Source organism: Anopheles bellator, chromosome 1, assembly GCF_943735745.2.
Source record: "Anopheles bellator chromosome 1, idAnoBellAS_SP24_06.2, whole genome shotgun sequence".
In the NCBI taxonomy this organism is placed as follows: Eukaryota; Metazoa; Arthropoda; class Insecta; order Diptera; family Culicidae; genus Anopheles; species Anopheles bellator.
The window spans coordinates 26,979,009-26,996,499 of NC_071285.1; the positions used below are offsets into that span (position 1 = coordinate 26,979,009).

Here is a 17,491-nt window from a genome sequence, read left to right on the forward strand (position 1 = left end):
ACGATAAATGAAATGAAGAGCGAGGTTAAGGCCAAAAGTGACCGACCTTATCAGGATATCTCCGAAGGCGGCATCGAAAGAAGGTGATGTTCCTTTTCGAATATTTGATTCGTGTAGCTTTATTTTACTGTATAAAGTTACCATTTATGTAACACGATTCATCGATACGTAAAATTACTCGGTCAGGTTTCGCTACTTTATATATCATTCAAAACTATTCGTATCCACACACTTACTTTATATCATAGGCTTGTGAAAGTAAGCGTGTGGTTGAAAGTCTAGTATGGTTCACAAACAAAGCATATACCAGAAACGTAGATAGATACGAGCCCCGTGGCAGCGTCATCCTAGTTATCCTTAAACTACCCACAGGATTGATTCATTAAATTAAAAATCGAACAACTTTCAATTTCCTGGAGAAGCCCACTGATTAATTACCGGGGGTTTGTCAATAAATGTGTGTCTGTTAAAGATTTAACTCTGTTACCGAATCATTGTTTTATTCATATACATCATTATAGTCATACGAACGATTTTCATGATTTTTATTAAATTATATATCTAAAAGGCCATTATGGCCTCGTTTCAAATGAAGGTCACATAAACTTGCATGTATAGGTTGCCCCATTTTATACAAGCTTCTTTTTTAAGTAATCCTGTGTTTACTACAAACACGAAACTCAGCTGTTTTTAGCTTAATTAGGATTCAGTTTTTTGCACATCAAATTACACACAAGAACTTCAACAGCACACCCTTCGCCAGTTTCTTATCTGCTTAATTTTTTAAACATTACCTGCATTGCTTGTGGCTTTTAACAGACTCAATTTCTACTCCACTTTAACATCCGGAGTTCATTTCATTGACGGTGCTCAGAGAATCGCTACTTTATACGAGGCAACTACAAACCACCAGCGTCTAGCGGACGGTGCTCAGCTTATAAAACATCCTGTGTCCTTGCCCATGTCCAGACTGAGCTAGCCTACTGGACTTCTGATACTTGACATAGTTTGGTTGAGTCGAATAGCGGGTGTGTTGTTTAGACCGTGAATAAAAGTGTAACTGCAAGTTTTCCTAGACGATTTCTATCATTCTTTTCATGCCGAAAGCAGCATAATCAAGCCTCTACGAAGTTGTTTTGCGTTTTATTGTGTTAAATAAATTCCACCATGTTTTAGTAACAATGCTTATTACTAGAGTGCAATGCCGTTTAAATAAACTTCCCAATGATGTTTAATTTTCGTACCGCATACTCCTAAGATTATTAGCTTAGTTGGCAGCGTTGCTGTTGTCAACCAGGTAGATTGCGAATCTCGCGGTCACGCTCTTCAGTGTGAAGTTTGGAGCTTTGATGTACGAAGATTAAAGTAGTCAGCAGAAAATCTACCAGGCGATGCATAGAGACCATTAGAGAGAGTCAACACTCACAAAAACTCAAGGAACCCCCTTTGCTTGACGTTTTCAATGCACAATCCGAAAAGATATTTAATGTCGTTTCATACTAGAACACAATTTTTGGCATATTTTTGCCTCGAATAGGTTTCAAGCAGAGTGTTCTGGTAGTTCTTTTATTAGATACTATCTGTGACACTGCAGTGCACAGTTTTGGGTTGGGGCCACACACGTATAGTCACTACTACGGTAATCCAGTCAAATTGGACCAATCGTGGTTACTATTTCACGTTTCTGTTGAGATGAAAGTAAGATCTAGCTCGTACGACAATGCTCCACATTCGCAACGCAAGCGATGCTTTAGTTCGTCCAACAGCCGGGTATCGTAACAATTGAGCGTAACATGTTTGTTCGGAAATGTTTCCCCGATCCGCTCAGCACAAGTCGGCGAATCGACTATTTCGGATATACGTAAACACTACTTTCAACTGACGCAATTGTTTCTTTTCCTTCTTTTCTTTACACTACAATGGCTTTGCACGGTTTGTACAGGTTGTGAAACTGCAATTCTTATTTAATGATTAAATAGAGCATGCCATAGTGAATAGAAATGAGTAATACCGCTGGAAGAGCAAAACAATAGTCACTTTTCAAATCATTGCTATCAAATGTTCTATCAGGCTCAAAACAAACCACCTCAACGAGTGGCGCGTATTAAAGTTTAATCATGTGTTCACGGTCGTTCCGGTACTTCATTGAATATTGTCAAGCATAACTAACATAACGCTCTTATACTGACCATACCATTCCTTCCGTCTTTCAGTGAATAGCACTAACTCGTGTTACGCAAACGCACGTCATGTTTTGTACATGAAGTTTTAGTTTTGGCGTTGATGGTTCAACGAAACTGTTTCCAGTGCCTCGCTACTTTATAGCTCGCTAAGAACAATTAGCTTTTAAATAAGACCTTCCTAATCGGTATAAACAAATGTAAGAAAAATGTAGTGTATTTTATTCCCCATCACTCGCACTATGTCGAAAATGATTTCCCATTCTGCTGGTGGGTTACAATTTGGATTAAGTGTTCTGTGTAAGCTCCTATTAATATTTGATAATATACAATGGCGTTCAGGTAGATTCATAAAAGTATATTTACTATCAAATGGAATTGAATTTCGTTTTGCTCGAATATTTTGATACCTGTTATAGGTTTAAATTATTCCACCACCAACCTGTCGGCATGCCTTTATTTTGTTGTATAAACATACACATGTTTCCTACAATACGAACCAATGTTATTCGTACACAAAAGCTAGCGTTCTAAGTTCGTATTCGTGTGGACTTGTGTGGTAGGTATCATTGTTGCACCGCCCAAGAAACTAAAAAACATGTTAGCTGAGCGATCGAAATCTCACCACATAAAAATGGAAATGTTTCACGTTAATGCTACCTCGCGCACGTTACCCCACGCAATATGCCTAGACGCGTATTTGTGGTAATTCCGCAGGATACGCATGCAAAAATGTGTGTTTCGTGCAAAAATTTCGTTCGATAATGATCAGCTTATATGAATTTATGTTCATGTGTGTTTGTCTGACAGAGGCGTAGATTTTCAAAGGATTTGCCTAGTAAATGTAAATGCTTTTCACTTCACGCCATTTGACACTTATATGCCGATTTTCCTTCTCCATTCCGTATCATGGCTAAAAGGGAATTAAGTGTAATCCATAGCTTTTAGTTTTCATGAACTGTTTTCTCATTGTTTGCTCGATTTATTTAAATTTAAAGTGAACTTCAGTTTTACCGATTCACTAGGACATTCTATCTAAGAGTAGGTGGCAGTTGTAGCATATTGAATGCAAAAATCTTAAAGAAGAGCAAAAGACGCACCGCAGTAAACCATATTACACCATACAGACCCCACACGCAAATTGTCCAAACAGTTGTTCACACAGAAAAGAAGAAGGAAATCGGAAGAGCAAAAATGAAAGGCCCATTTAAGACATCAATCTGAACTGAAGTAGCTCAACTCATCCTGCAAAGATAATCATTTAGGTTGGATATGACAAACACACATTCTACATTTTACGCAACTTACGGAGAAATTGTGGAACACGACTTTTATAAATACAATTTGAACGTAATCTTTGAAAACAATGCTTTGCTAGAAAATTGTGCAGCTTGTGGTCTCTGCTTTCATTGCCATTCTCCTTTCCAGTGATTCGCACCTTTTTTGCCTGTCAACATGAACCAACTTCTGAAACTCAATTTAACCACGGTTGCCACCATAGTAGTGTTTGTTGGAGTTATTCATGCCTTGACCCACATTAGGTCCTCCTGGCGATGGCCCGCCACCTCCTCCACCTGCCCCCTGTTGAGCGTGACCCGTTACCTGCCGGTTGGACCGTTGTTGATGCTGTTGCTGTAGTCCTGATCCTGGTGGTTGCGTGTAATTCGTTGGTCTCTGTATAGGCGAGGGATAACGTTGGCCACCCGAAGATCCTGGTCCTTGCACCTGTGATGAAGATCGACCGACGTTACCGCAATTTCCACCACCTCCAACGACCACTCCAGAAGCACCGCTCCCGGGAACACCACCGCCCACGACAGCACTTCCTCCACCACCGACCATTTGATTGGCGACATGGTTCGGAGGTAGCAGATTGCGGTTATGGTTGGGCTGTTGGCCACCTTGCGTCTGTTGACTGCCTTGCGAGGAAAGTTGCTGTTGTGCTGATAGACCCGCTTGCTGTTGCTGATTCTGAACCTGTTGCTGCTGCATCAGCTGATTCTGAAGATCCCACTAAAGTTTAAAAATTTAAAAAATATATATATTATTCAAATACTTCATACATACGATTTATTTGAAATACGAATTCGTATTCGTATTCGTATACATACTTCTAAACAGACAGATACACACAAAAAACAGTATTATAGGAAGAGAGCACAAGACTTCCAAGTAAAAATATGTAATACCAATCTATCGATCGAAAGTTACAAAACACAATCCAAGTTTTGTCCATTGCAACGGGGGATTATTTTCACTGTGAATCCGAATTGTGAATTTCACTGTTGTCCTCCGAATGGGACAGCTGTTTGCTGATAAAAGGTACGACTTTGATATGAATTTGTTAGGTATGGAATAGTGTATTGCAATGGAGAAAAATGAGATACATCTTTTCATTTTCAGCGAACAACTCAGCTCCATACAATTGAGAACCGATTAGAAGAGATGTTGGTTATATTGATTTGTTCTAAAATAGCTACACTAAGACAGCAAATTTATACAGAAAAAAAAACCTATTTTCGTGAACAATGAGGCCATCAAATTTAGCAGATGTGCTTTACAATATAATAATGGAAGGCTATTGGGCGTCAAAACGCACCTTTGCCCTTTACACTTTACAGGAACTTTGATATGACTTTTAAGGGCCATACCAAACAACCAAAGACCCTTCTCATACAAATGAGTTCAAGCATAAAAGATTTGTCGGTACAACTTTGAGCATCTATTAGACGTTGGTTTGATGCTAAATCATTCAAGTAATTAAAACAATTTTAACCATCCGGTATAGCATTCCATGTTTAGCACTTAAATGGAGACGTTGCTTGAACATCCACAGCAGTTTTATACATTTAATAGGCATGTATGTTTTTAAATTGCACTTTAATGCTAAACTAAAATTTGACATTGCGTGAAATTGCAATGGAAATTGCCTACCGACCAAGACGACTTCGTGTAGATGCTTCATCAATTCTAATGGTGTTCTTACACCAGGTTTGTTATTAATCTGTGAGATTTTTCACACAAACGGAAGAAAGTTAAGCAAATTTAATTACCAATAATAACGCAACATGCAAGATACTAATACATTGGAAATGTTCGTTTATTATTTTCAAAATTTATTACTCATTGCTTGCTGGTAGTGTTATGCTTGTCATTAATCGAAAAAAATCCATTTTTGTACTTATATTTCAATAAATGGATATACTATTACCGCAGCTGAATTTAAGGTTTATGGGTGTACAAAAAGTGTATATACTAGGGTAAACTATGTGTGATCAATGAAGACCAAAACAGTAGACCGACTGAGATATGACATAGTTACGGCGACAGTACAAGAACAGCTTCGTGTAGTCTGATCCGAGATATTAAAAACTACTTAGAATAACCATTAATGCACTGCGCAGTGACTCTAAAGGGCGAACAGTGAATAACATGTAAACAACATATCTCATTTAATAAACGAAGGTCAAGCAAAAGAAAAACCAAAACCTAAGGGAATCCACTATGTTTTAAACTGATATCGGTATCAATCGGACCTAGATGGACCAGCGGTTTGTCTACTTGGGGTAAAATGGATAATGGATACTCACTGTATCCTGCTGCTGCTGTTGCTGTTGAATATGCGATGTTTGTTGATTCGTTTTTAAAAAGACAGCTGCGGCAGCGGCCGCATTTTGGGAACTATTCGTTGGCCCGCCACGGTACTGCTGCTGCCCCATTGACGGGTTGTTTCCCAATAACGGCGAGCTAAGGAACTGTGATCCGTAATTGGGCGTTTGTGGTTGTGGTGGTGGCGCCTGGGGAGCCATAGATGGATTCTGTCCGCCATGGCCGCCAAACATGTTGGCCGCTGCTACTGCTGTCGGAATTCCGTAACTTTGCGTTGTACCCGCGCCGGCACCGAAAAATGCATTTTGTCCACCGGTCGTGCTGGAGTAATAGCTGGCGGCCGAGTTCTGCAACGGTGCAGGCGAAAACATTCCCAAATATTGCTGCCCATATGGAGGTTGTCCCACGGTTCCACCGCTCTTCGAACCAATCGCCCCTATTTGCTGTGAGTTGGACTTAACCGTTGACGACATTAAAGAACTGTTGCTGGATGAGATTAGCATGGTGCTGGGATTATTCAGCTGTGACGATTGGTTAGTGTACGGTGACTGTACGGAGCCCATGCGAAACTGCGATGTTAGGCTCTGATACATTTCTGGGGCTGGAGCAGTTTGGATATTGGTTGGGGTTGTCATATAGGCATTGTACGGTCCGGCGGTACCCGAAGTTCCGTAATGCGTCGGGAACTGAGAGAACTGTGAACGTCCACTCGCTTCGAGCTGGAATGCATTGTAGAGTCCACCTTGTGATGTCATCGTAGCGGCAGAGTTGTAGAGCACTGCCGGCGGTGACGGTATCGCCGATACGCCGTATTGTGCCGGATAGTAGGGTTGCGGTGCGGATGGAATCGATCCACTAGGCATCTGCGGCGGTGGAGAAAGGCCTAGACTTCCAGATTGATGCATTCCCTGCTGAGTAGGTTTAACCTTGCACACATTAGCATTGTTCGCAACTGCTGCCGCGGCCAGTACATCAACCGGGTGCTTATTTAGTCCGCTCATGCCAGCTGCAACTGTCTGATGCTGACCGGCAACGGCTCCAGTATGCTGCTGTTGCTGCACCTGTTGCTGCTGTTGCAACTGCTGTTGTGCCTGCTGTTGATGTTGCTGCACCTGATGTTGCTGATGCTGATGTTGATGCTGCTGTTGCTGATGTTGTTGCTGATGTTGCTGCTGATGGTGCTGCTGATGCTGTTGCTGATGCTGATGCTGCTGTTGAAGCTGCGGCTGAGCTTGTTGCTGCTGCTGTTGTTGCGACTGTTGTTGCTGCTGCTGGTGCGCATGATGGTGGTGGGCCTGCTGTGGCTGTTGAGACTGTTGCGATTGTTGGGGCTGTTGCTGCAGATGCTGTTGTTGGTGTGCTTGGTGAGATTGCTGCTGCTGGACCTGTTGAGCTTGTTGAACCGTTTGTTGCTGTTGTTGCTGTACCTGTTGAACTTGCTGAACCACTTGCTGCTGGTGTACCACCTGCTGTTGCTGTTGCTGAAGAGGTTGCACTTGCTGCGGCTGCTGATGTTGAAGCCCCGTTCCATATCCGCCAGCGTTATCACTACAATCACCAGCGTTTGCTCCAGGTGTTCCTCCAAGCACGATTCCTCCGTCAGACCCACTAGTGCTACTTTTGGTGCTGCTATTGTTGAAGTGGTGATGATCCAATGTTCCCTGTTCTTGCGTAAAAGAACCATATGAAGATGGGACCGCACTATGCTGGTTATGGTGACCAACCATAGCATGCTGAAACTGTGATAGATGAGGCTGATGTGGGCCTGACACAAAGTTTGGTGAAATGTGTACTCCTCCAGGGGCGGTACCAGGGCCACCACTCGTTCCTGCGCCCGGTATGGTCGATTCATCGGACATTCCAACCGGCTGCTCTGGAACGGTTGGCATTTCCCAAACCTTTTTAACGCTTGCTATTTTCATGTTCAGCTCAGCTGTCGATGGTGATATCATATTCTGCACTGAAGGTGTTGCCCCAGTTGTGTGGATTGACTTTGACACGCACAGACCGACCGACGCCGTAGACGGTGCTGTAACCGTGGACTGTTTGATCACCTTACTGCCATCGATCAAATGACTGATGTCCGTCTCAAAGGAAAATGATTTCATTTCTTTACCATAGTCGGCGTCCGCATTTTGGAATGCTATGCCTTGCAATGTGCTAGTAACAGGTTTTGCCGTCTGCTGTTGCTTCGGATGTTGCTGAAGGCTTGATGATAGAACACTTTGTGCACAACCAACAGCTGTCGTCGTTGATGAACCGGATCGGTGTTGTGTAGCAGAGCCCACAATTTGTTGGTGCGATTTTGCTTCATGAGAAGAGACTGCATTCTTGAACGACGAATCATCTGCAACAGATTTGCCACCTAGTGAGCTCGGTGCACTATTGTTGCTGCCTTGATTACGTTTCTTTATGGTGCTACTATTGCCAGTACCACCAACTGTGTTTAGGGGCGATCCAATAGAGGATGTGCTTGCTCCCGCCATAGCGACCGCGGACGATTTGTAGTTCGTATTTTCAAAAATGATCGTATTAACAGGCGGTGTGCTGCCATCCAAATGATGCTTATTATTATCAGTCTTTACGTTTGACGATACGCTCATGTTGGCCATTTTATCAACCAATGACTGCTGTTGTTGCTGTGTACTTTCAGCGCCACTTAGTGTCGATGGTATTTGTTGCACTCCGCTTATAATATGAATGAGAGAACTTCCTTCGGTACATAGTGTGGAGGACGCCATAGCCTCAGCCGTATGATCTCGATCATTTTGCGACAGAACTTTTGTGCCAGAATCGCAAGTTTCATTTGGATCTGAGGAAGTCTTTCCGGCATCACCCACCGAACTATGAACTCGTCCGCCTTCGCCGGTTCCTGCTTTTTGCTGCTTCACTAAACGTGTTGCATGATGGCCGCTACCGCCACGATAGTTTCGATCAGCAGGTCCACTTCCTGCCGTCGACGAAGAGGCTCCGCGATAAACGGAAGTATCCACAGAGCTGCTTCCCCCACCGGATGTTGATGTGCCTTGGGATTGAGCCTGCTGTATGTTTAATACTGTTGAATGCTGGATCAAATTGTGGTTTCCAATGCTTGCGGCTCCTTTGACATTTGGTCCCACGCCCGCTTTTAGTTTATCGTTCTGACCGGTCACGTTCACAAAAGATTGTTGCTTTGCAATATCTGCAGTGGGAGCAGCAACTCCGCTGGATTCTGTTTTTGTTTGGTCCTCACCATCATGTGATTCGATTTTCTTGTGCTCTCCTGCACGTTCACCAATTAGCTTTTTTTCTCCGTCGACAGTTGTAAACGACTTCTTGCCCTCGCCTTGCATTGCTAATTGCTCATCTGATGATTTGACAATAGTAACAAGTTTAGTGCAACCTCGCATCAAAACGGCAGTTGGACAACCACTGCCGCTGGCAGTGGACACTTTCACCTTAATACGATCATCACTAGCACCAGAAGCATTAGATGAGCTGTTCATGCCAGCATCGCCTCCACCAAAAGGACTCTTGGAACTCGGTGGTCCATAGCCGTCGACCTTTTTAGTTATATTCCCAGCAGTACTTGGAGCACCACTCGGCGTTTTGCGGAATGACATAGACGACAATGAAGCACCTCCAGTGCTACCGCCACGGCCACGTCGGGAAGGTTCGCCACGCGGAGTAAATCCTTCATTCGTACCCATGTTGCTAACTTGTGCAGTAGTTTTGGTTCCAGCACCCGGTAGTGGTCCCGAATGACGATATTGATGCTGCTGATGTTGCTGGAAACTATGCTGTTGTTTAGTTCCACCACCACTCGTTTTCTTTCCCGTTTGCGGATCGTCATCGAAACCTTCCTCCGAAAACTCCGATTCACTCCAGTAGTCTTGATTGTAATTACGACTGCCTATTTTACCACCACCGCGAGATCTCATATATCCACTGGCTCCCCTGTTCGACCCAGTATCACCGCGCTGGTATCCACTTCCATAGCTACCTCGCATCCCTGGCCCAGCACCACGGGAGTCCTGCTTACGATCACGTGCTCGCTGTTGTTGAGAAGGTGCTACGAATTTCTTACTGTCAACATGTTGTTGCATTGCTGTTATGCTATGTTTATCATCTGCTTCCTTGCCAGCAACAGATATAGTTTTAGTGGCAGTCGATGTTTTCAGTGATAACCCTTCTGAACTATCTGTTCTAGTTGTCTTGTTGGCCGTTGTGCACATGGCATCTTCTTCGGACAATGTTGTTAGATTCCCATTTGAACATTCATCCATCGAAGAAAGCTTTGTTAACACCTTTACGCCATGTCCATCAACTGTGGCTTGATCAGCACCGTCTGGCCACAATTTGGCAGCACTTTTAGTATCAGCTGGCGACGATTGTTTCCGATGGGAAACTACTGATGCCTTACCGACGTAACCACTTTCAGGTTGAGAGAACGGTGCAATACTGAATCTTTTTGATTCTGCATTTCTAATATCGCCATCATGCAATGGTGGCGAAGACGTTTTCTTCGAACGCTGATTCTGTTCACGATCGAAACAGGGTGGTGTTTCGCGGTGTCGATCGCCACTAGACGAAACTGGTTCCTTTTGTAACATCAAAGACTTGTCTTCAGTTGTTGAGGACAACAGGCAATGGTCATCTTTCTCCCCATCAAGATCCCATGATGTTTCACGAGCAATGTTGCCAGTCTTTGCAGATGAAAATGGGATATTTTGTTGACTATACTGCTGCCCGTGGTGGTTTTCGTCGCTAGAAACGCTAATTTTACGCTGAGAGCTTTCAGACGTGCTGCGAGCCAGCTGCGGTGTAACACGGCCACCTTTGATCGTATTGGGAGCATCAGACCCAATGCTGCCCAAACGATCAGAATCCTCTTCAGAATCTAGTTTTCGCTTCAAAATTTCATGCGGAACGTTACCATCATGCTCTCGATTACGTTCACGCTCATGATCACCTTCCCGGTCACGATCTGACAGCTGCTCACGTTCGTACTCCCTTTCTTCTCTATCACGTGAAATACTCCAAGTTAAAGGCGGCGGCGCATCACCATCTGTACGACGCGCAATGATTGTAGTTTTTCCGTAAGTTTGTTGATTATGGATGAATCGCGGATCGTATTGCTGAGAAAACGGAATCCCAATCTTTACATCGGCACCCTCTCGCCCTGTGCTCGAGGCATGATTGACGGGGGCAATGTTAGAGGATCGAGAGCCAACGTTATTACTTGCGGCATTCATTGACGGTATATTAGGTCCAGGAGCGTTTCTTTCCTGCTTACGACGTTGGAAGCGCGGAGGCAAGTTAGATTGAAATGACTTCGAAAAGGCAGGGACATCCCAGTTCGTATTGGTGCTGCCGCTACTTCCTTCGCGATCTCGCTCTCTCTCGTTTCTTGTGTTGCTGTAATCAAAGCGAGTATCTCTACTATCAGATCTTTCTCCACTTTTACCCCTTTTAATTGTCAAAGGAGCACGTTCATGTGCTAGTTGCTGCTCAGTATTGACATATGTTTTGCCGTCTTCCGATTTGATAGTGGCCAAACCCGTGGCCAGAGAAGCTGTCGTAGCATTACCCGAAGTACCAGCACCACTCGTGGAATCTTCAGTCTTTTTGCGACTAAGCTTTTGCTCAAGTTCCTGTAACTTTCTTGCAGCCGCCTGCTTACGTTCCATCTCGCGCTTTTGATCTTCTTCACGGCGCTGCTTCAAACGCTCCTTAGCTTCGGCAGCATCCAAAACACCGCCCACAACATTCGAGCTACCCGACACCGTACCGGCAGAGCGAGCAGCATATCCTCCGTTAGGATGCATTCCACTCTGTGGGCCCCGCTGGTCGCGATCTCTATTACCACGCTGGTCACGGTCATGCTCGCGTTCCTTAGTTCGCTCTTTGTCATACGGTTTATCATATTCCACTTGCTTGCTGTGGCTGGAACTGATGTTCTCGGCCTTTATGTTGCTTACAGTGCTTTGAGTCGCGTTGCTCGCTTTGGCCGCAACAGACGGCAGATTCGGCTCCGATTCATCATCAGAAAACTCTATCTTCTGGTTGTAATCAAATTCGTAGTCTTTGGCCCATCCTTCGTCCTTGGAAATCGCTTCAAGCCGCTGCAGTTCTTCGTCTCGGATGATAGGTCGTACGACTATAGATTCTTGATCCATCATAATACCTCCATATGAAAGCAAATTACGATGGTCATCAGGGAAGCCAGGATTATTGTTGCCTTCACCGCTATCTGCACCGCCACTTCCGATAACACGAGTTGCATTTGAATAAGGACCACCGCTTGAAGCATTGGCGGACCCTCCTGCACGGTGACCGTGGCGGGGCGCGCCACCACCACGTCGCCCTCCTGCATACTGATGGTCGTTAAACATCCCTACCCCTCCATTTCCCCGTTCATGGCTTCCAGCCGAACCACCGGCGCCGACGTTTCCATTGCCAGCATTGCGCATCCTTCCTGTTGCAGTTGTAGGTACGGTGGATTGGTTTAATCCTGACGATCCAAATCGTTGCTGCTGATGGTCTGACGATGCAGAAGAATGATGCTGAGAGCCATAGTTCTGAGGCTGACCAAAGCCGGATAAGTTGCTGTTGCCATTGTTCCGATGAGTCTGCGCTACCGGTGGACCGGATACATGAACTTGACCCTGTGCTGCTGGAGGAGCTGACGACGACTGACCACCGCCGTCTACGCTTCCTGTAGAACCAGCGTCGCTTCCGCGCATAAAAGGAGGCAGCAAAGCCCGAAATTGTGGTGGTAGTGGTGGAGCATTTGCATCCTGGTTCGAAGACTGATGCTGATTGTTGTTCAATCCTTTTGAGCCATTCGCTCCAGAGTCCATCACCGAGGATCCTGTGCCTGACCGAGCTTCGTTTCCATGCTGATGAGCCCAACTTGCATCTGCTTGGGATCGTGTATTCATCTGAGAGCCACTCGGGTATTGATCTTGCTGTTGCTGCATCTTGTTGGCGTTGGTACCACATGAGCCAGTGTCGTCCAGAGAAGGGAACTCGTTCTAAAATCCAAAACACACATTTACATACATACTAAACACAGTACAAATCGTTAATCGACAATTACCGTGCTCCATGTTGACGCAGAAGAAGCAATGTTCGGAGATGCCTGATACAGTGAGTTGTTATTTGAGTGTGCAGCGCCACCTGATAAGTTATTATTACTACCAGAGGATGTCGACTTATTGCCACCGTTGCCGTTATTTTGCCCCTGGGTATCGTTACTGCTCTGTTCAATGCCCCAGCTACCCGCTTGGTCAGAAGGAGTGCTTACTTCAGCTTTCAACGACGGAAGATTTGCCGGTGCTCGACGGGCCGAGGGCACCTTTCCCAAACTTTGCATTCCATGTTTACGAGGAGCGGCATTCTTTTGTGTCGATGGTTCTAGTGATTCGCCCTGAAAAAAAATGATAGAATGTGAACTTTTTTGTTGTCTCTTGGTAATACTCTGTGTCGTTGGCAGAACACTTACTCGGCTAGTTATGTAGAGCTTGTTGATGTCTAATGCTGCAAATTTGGGCTTGGCATTACGCTCCCCCTTAGATCCCCCCAATGCATTCATGCTGCCAGAGAATCTTCATCAGCGAAAATATCAAAGCTCCTCGCGTTACTTCGATACTTTATGTCGAACGGATAGAAGTACGCTCAGGGAAGATTCTCGAAAATGTGCAAATTATTTCCTCGACGTTCTATGCAATGTGAACCCACAATCCTTTGCCAGTCGTTGCTACGTCGTGATCTCCGTACAGTTTTACTCAACTCAGCCAAAAGCTGTGATTGTAGCGAAAGAAGCGGGGTTGTCTGAAGCTGTTGAAGAAGAAAAGAAAAGAGATTACTCGTGTTTTTGCGCATAGAATAGAATCGTATTTTAATACAAAAAGTCGTTTTTAGTTACATCCAAACTTAATCAACCTCTTTCCTAAACGTACATCTATCAAGTAAGTATGCTATCTGTTTTCGTCAGCATCGATATACGTCGCTACAAATCATTTTTGATACACTCAATAATCCCTTATACCGTAACACCATTTGTCCACAATTTCTTTCACATGTGTACACGCGTCCATTTTTTGACGCATACACTTTTCTATTTCCTCTCAAAGATCAAGTTCTGCGCGTTTTCCCTTCATCGCTATTGACAACCGCATGTGTACATTCTCCGGTTGTGAAAAAATAGAATTTAGTTTTACTGAAAATAGAAAAAAATCGCTGCTGCAATAGAATAAGACATTCGCTTTGCATTTATTTTACCATTACTGGTCAAATCCAAAATAAACACATAATCATCACAAAACAATTCCGATCATGTCTCAATTCAATGTTATCGTAATGGTGTTGTTGAATGAATGGTGTTGCTGAAAAAAAAAGTAATGATCATGGCTAGTGTTTAATATTCTCCTGCAAGGTAACTCTTTCCAAGACTGTTCCAAATACATTTGGAAAATGTATTTGGAATTAGAATTTAAAATTATTTTTTTCTAATAGTTATGCTTATATGGCACACTTAACTCTGAAAAGCGCGTACATTTGAAACAATAGATTTCACATAATACATCGCCCATTATAGATCAATTTATTTGAAGATCAAGATCACGCAGAGTAATAAGTGTGGCTCAATCCGTTCCTCTAAGATTAAAAGTAGCTATATCCAAATTAATTAGTCAGTTAGCTGTCCGGCATCACAACCACCGGGCGGTCTTGGCCTGGAATAGGTACATATTACATTACATAGAATATCTCAGGGCCTATATATATGTATATGTAACATAAAGATAAACATATATACGTTTATATACATATACATATAGACATATATATCCAAACATGTGTATGTTTATCTACATTTATGTTCATCTTTTATATTTATTATTTATGTATCTGCATTTGCATATTCGCTTATGCATATACATCATATACATCATATGTATACATATGCTATAATAGGCAATGGTGTTCGGAAATCAAAGATACACGTACACATACACACTGCTATAAAAAACGACTACGTACACGAGATACGATTCCACTTTGTGGCCACACACACTTGCCCACTTGACTCGATTACACAGAATTCGCACACACTGGCATAGGTGCAATTCCCCACTCCGGAACTTACGAGCAAATTATTCACCTACGATGGAGCTTGACATAGAAAAAATTGAAAAAGGGTTACTAACTATTCGCAGGATTTTATTTTATAGTTAGAATCGCACTTCTGAACCTAAAACACCACTGCCAACTCTTCATACGAAGCCACAAGTAAGCCAGATACGGCCAATCGAGAAAAAGGAAAACTCCGCGTTGTCTACGACGAACCATTCCATTACATACTACCGAGTGGGTTACAACACTTTTTCCATTACCTTTACCAACTGCGTTTTATGCACATGGAATTGAACACAAATTTTACTGTTTTCCACTATTGTTTCTGATGCAAACTGCACGTTTAAGGTTCAAACTTTTCTTTCGACTATTCCCCTGACGGAGCAATCTGCAGGATTTCTAAAATGGCGTTGCCATTCAGTGCCGTTGATGAACGGATGAACCTTTCCTTGGTTCATTTCGATCATTCACTACAACCTTGCTTTCATCTAGATATCATTAAGCGACCCTAGTGGTTCGCGTTACCAGTGGTCATCAAAGTCATCCAAAACCTTGCAAATTCTAAGTACAAATCACAAAAAATAAAACAAATTAGCGAATTATTATCACAAAAAATCAAACAAATTAGCGAATTATTTAATTATTTAACAAAAATGGAAGATAGCAATTGTTGCCTAGATGAAACGGAGTTTAAACAGTAGTTGAAGGAGACCACACGAGAACGAGAGAACGAGATGATAGAACAAGAAAGAAAGAGATAGTTGTTGATGTTGAATGTCAGATCGCTGTTAAACCGAAGCGCGGCCACCAAACAAGAGGATTTTCCGAAGAAAATGGAAAACGTTCAACACTCGGAAGAGCTGTTTGGGTCACTAAGCGAAGGTAAATCTGATAAAGAAATCTGTAAAAAAGTAATAGTATTAATGAATGTTTCAGAAAACAACGCTATTTCTGAGCTAGGCCTAATCTCTGATGCAGAAACGACTGCAATAAAGAACGGCCCATCAAGGCCCTCATCACACGATGAAATTGCTACAAGCAGTGATGTTCTTGCAATTGAAAATGCTGTTTCGAACGAACACAAAGCGGAAGACGCTTTAAGCGATGCTGGTGTGTTAATCAATAACGCTTAACTCCTTGTTAACTCTTGTTAACAATACTATCTTCCGTTCTAGCGTTCCATCAGGATCGTGTGTCACAGTTTCCTTTGACACGAGTGAAACAAATTATGAAACTGGATGCCGGCGTTGCGATTTTCAGCCCGGAGGCCGTTTTTTTAGTAACAAAAGCAGCAGAATTTTTTGTTCAAACGTTAGCGAAAGAATCTAGCAGCTACACCATGGATTCTAAGAAGAAAACAGTGACTAAAGCAGACGTCGAGAGGGCAATTGATAACGTTGAATCGCTGTTGTTCTTGGATGAAATGCTGAAATGCTGAAGAAAGTGAAAAAATGCATCCTTATCTGTATGGATACAGCATTTTTTACAGTGCCCGGCGAAAAAAAGTTTATCTGCATCGCTAGCGATCGAGCGCCTTCGTCCACCACTCTGCTATCCCTGCCGCTCTCACATCGCCGGCCACGCGATCCAGCATCTCAGACGGGACCTACCAGGTCTCCTCTGTTCCTCTGGGCCTAAGCAGACTTTAAACTCAATAAAAACAACCACCGCTAAAGGTAATCTAATTATCGTTCTGACGTATACTTTTTATCTCTACTTTATTTCTATCTTTTGAATGCGCAACTAGTTCGATGTTTCTAGTTGAATGTTTAGTTCTGCCATTCGTTTTTCAATATCGATTGTTGGTAGCCCATTGTTTTTATTATAATGATAATTGAGAATTAACTGCTTTTCCTCTAATCCTGGTACGTGTTCAAACAACGATCGACCCAAGTCTTGATCAATTTGGTTTTCCTCTCGTAGAACGCAGAAATAGACGAGGAAAATAGCAACGCTAAAATTCACTACGTACAGTTGATACCACGGAACGTCTTGTTTTTTGGGGCCACTGCGACTACGCTGTGCCGTCCATCGCGAAGCTTGGCTTCCAAAGTATTTCAGTGGTATGCTTGTTTCTTCATTTGTCTTCTCATGCTCTATCTTAAGATGATGAGCACTTTTCGACAAACTTGCTGAGGCCAAAATGACATTTTTGAAGTTTGTGCTAAAAAACAAAAAACAATATTTCAGCGACCTTTGTAGATTCTTTAATTTTCGATATTTACCTTTTGCAAGAGTTGAACAACGTGAAGACTTTCACCAAAGCCATGTTTTCAACAGCGGAGAAAATCCTCCTATGTTGTAATGAGACAGTGTTGTTTACATTTTCGTATCGATGAAGATGTTTGACAGCCGGATCGTATTCAACCTGCTAACGCTAACCGAAACTGAAACGCTAACCTGAAGACTAGGAAGCAATTAAGAATGAATAAAACTATACCAAATAAATCAATATATTACATTCAAAACAACGTTTTCTTCGTTTCCTCGTGTGCGTTGCCACCGTACGTTTTGCTCATTTCTGGTTAGAAATGCTTCGATTCGTCTTTTCTGGGCAATGTGTTTCAAAGTTAAGTTACGAAATC

At 43.1% G+C, this 17,491-nt stretch overlaps 3 protein-coding genes across 3 annotated transcripts; 1 reads left to right on the forward strand and 2 right to left on the reverse strand.

The window, feature by feature from the left end:
- Window positions 1-471: 471 nt before the first annotated feature.
- Window positions 472-13,365, reverse strand: LOC131215346 (uncharacterized). The gene is made up of 4 exons (XM_058209734.1): window positions 13,276-13,365; window positions 12,871-13,200; window positions 5,771-12,805; window positions 472-4,193 (listed from the first exon to the last, which is right to left on the reverse strand). The coding sequence occupies exons 1-4, from the start codon at window positions 13,363-13,365 to the stop codon at window positions 3,660-3,662; spliced, it is 7,989 nt and encodes a 2,662-aa protein (XP_058065717.1). The 3' UTR covers window positions 472-3,659.
- A 2,339-nt stretch (window positions 13,366-15,704) lies between these two features.
- Window positions 15,705-16,570, forward strand: LOC131216728 (DNA polymerase epsilon subunit 4). The gene is made up of 3 exons (XM_058211286.1): window positions 15,705-15,788; window positions 15,843-16,016; window positions 16,082-16,570. The coding sequence occupies exons 1-3, from the start codon at window positions 15,740-15,742 to the stop codon at window positions 16,342-16,344; spliced, it is 486 nt and encodes a 161-aa protein (XP_058067269.1). The 5' UTR covers window positions 15,705-15,739; the 3' UTR covers window positions 16,345-16,570.
- Window positions 16,571-16,606: 36 nt separating this feature from the next.
- On the reverse strand, window positions 16,607-17,266 carry LOC131216704 (uncharacterized). The gene is made up of 2 exons (XM_058211260.1): window positions 17,132-17,266; window positions 16,607-17,070 (listed from the first exon to the last, which is right to left on the reverse strand). Exons 1-2 carry the CDS (start codon window positions 17,173-17,175, stop codon window positions 16,650-16,652), a joined length of 465 nt encoding a protein of 154 aa, XP_058067243.1. The 5' UTR covers window positions 17,176-17,266; the 3' UTR covers window positions 16,607-16,649.
- Window positions 17,267-17,491: the final 225 nt, after the last annotated feature.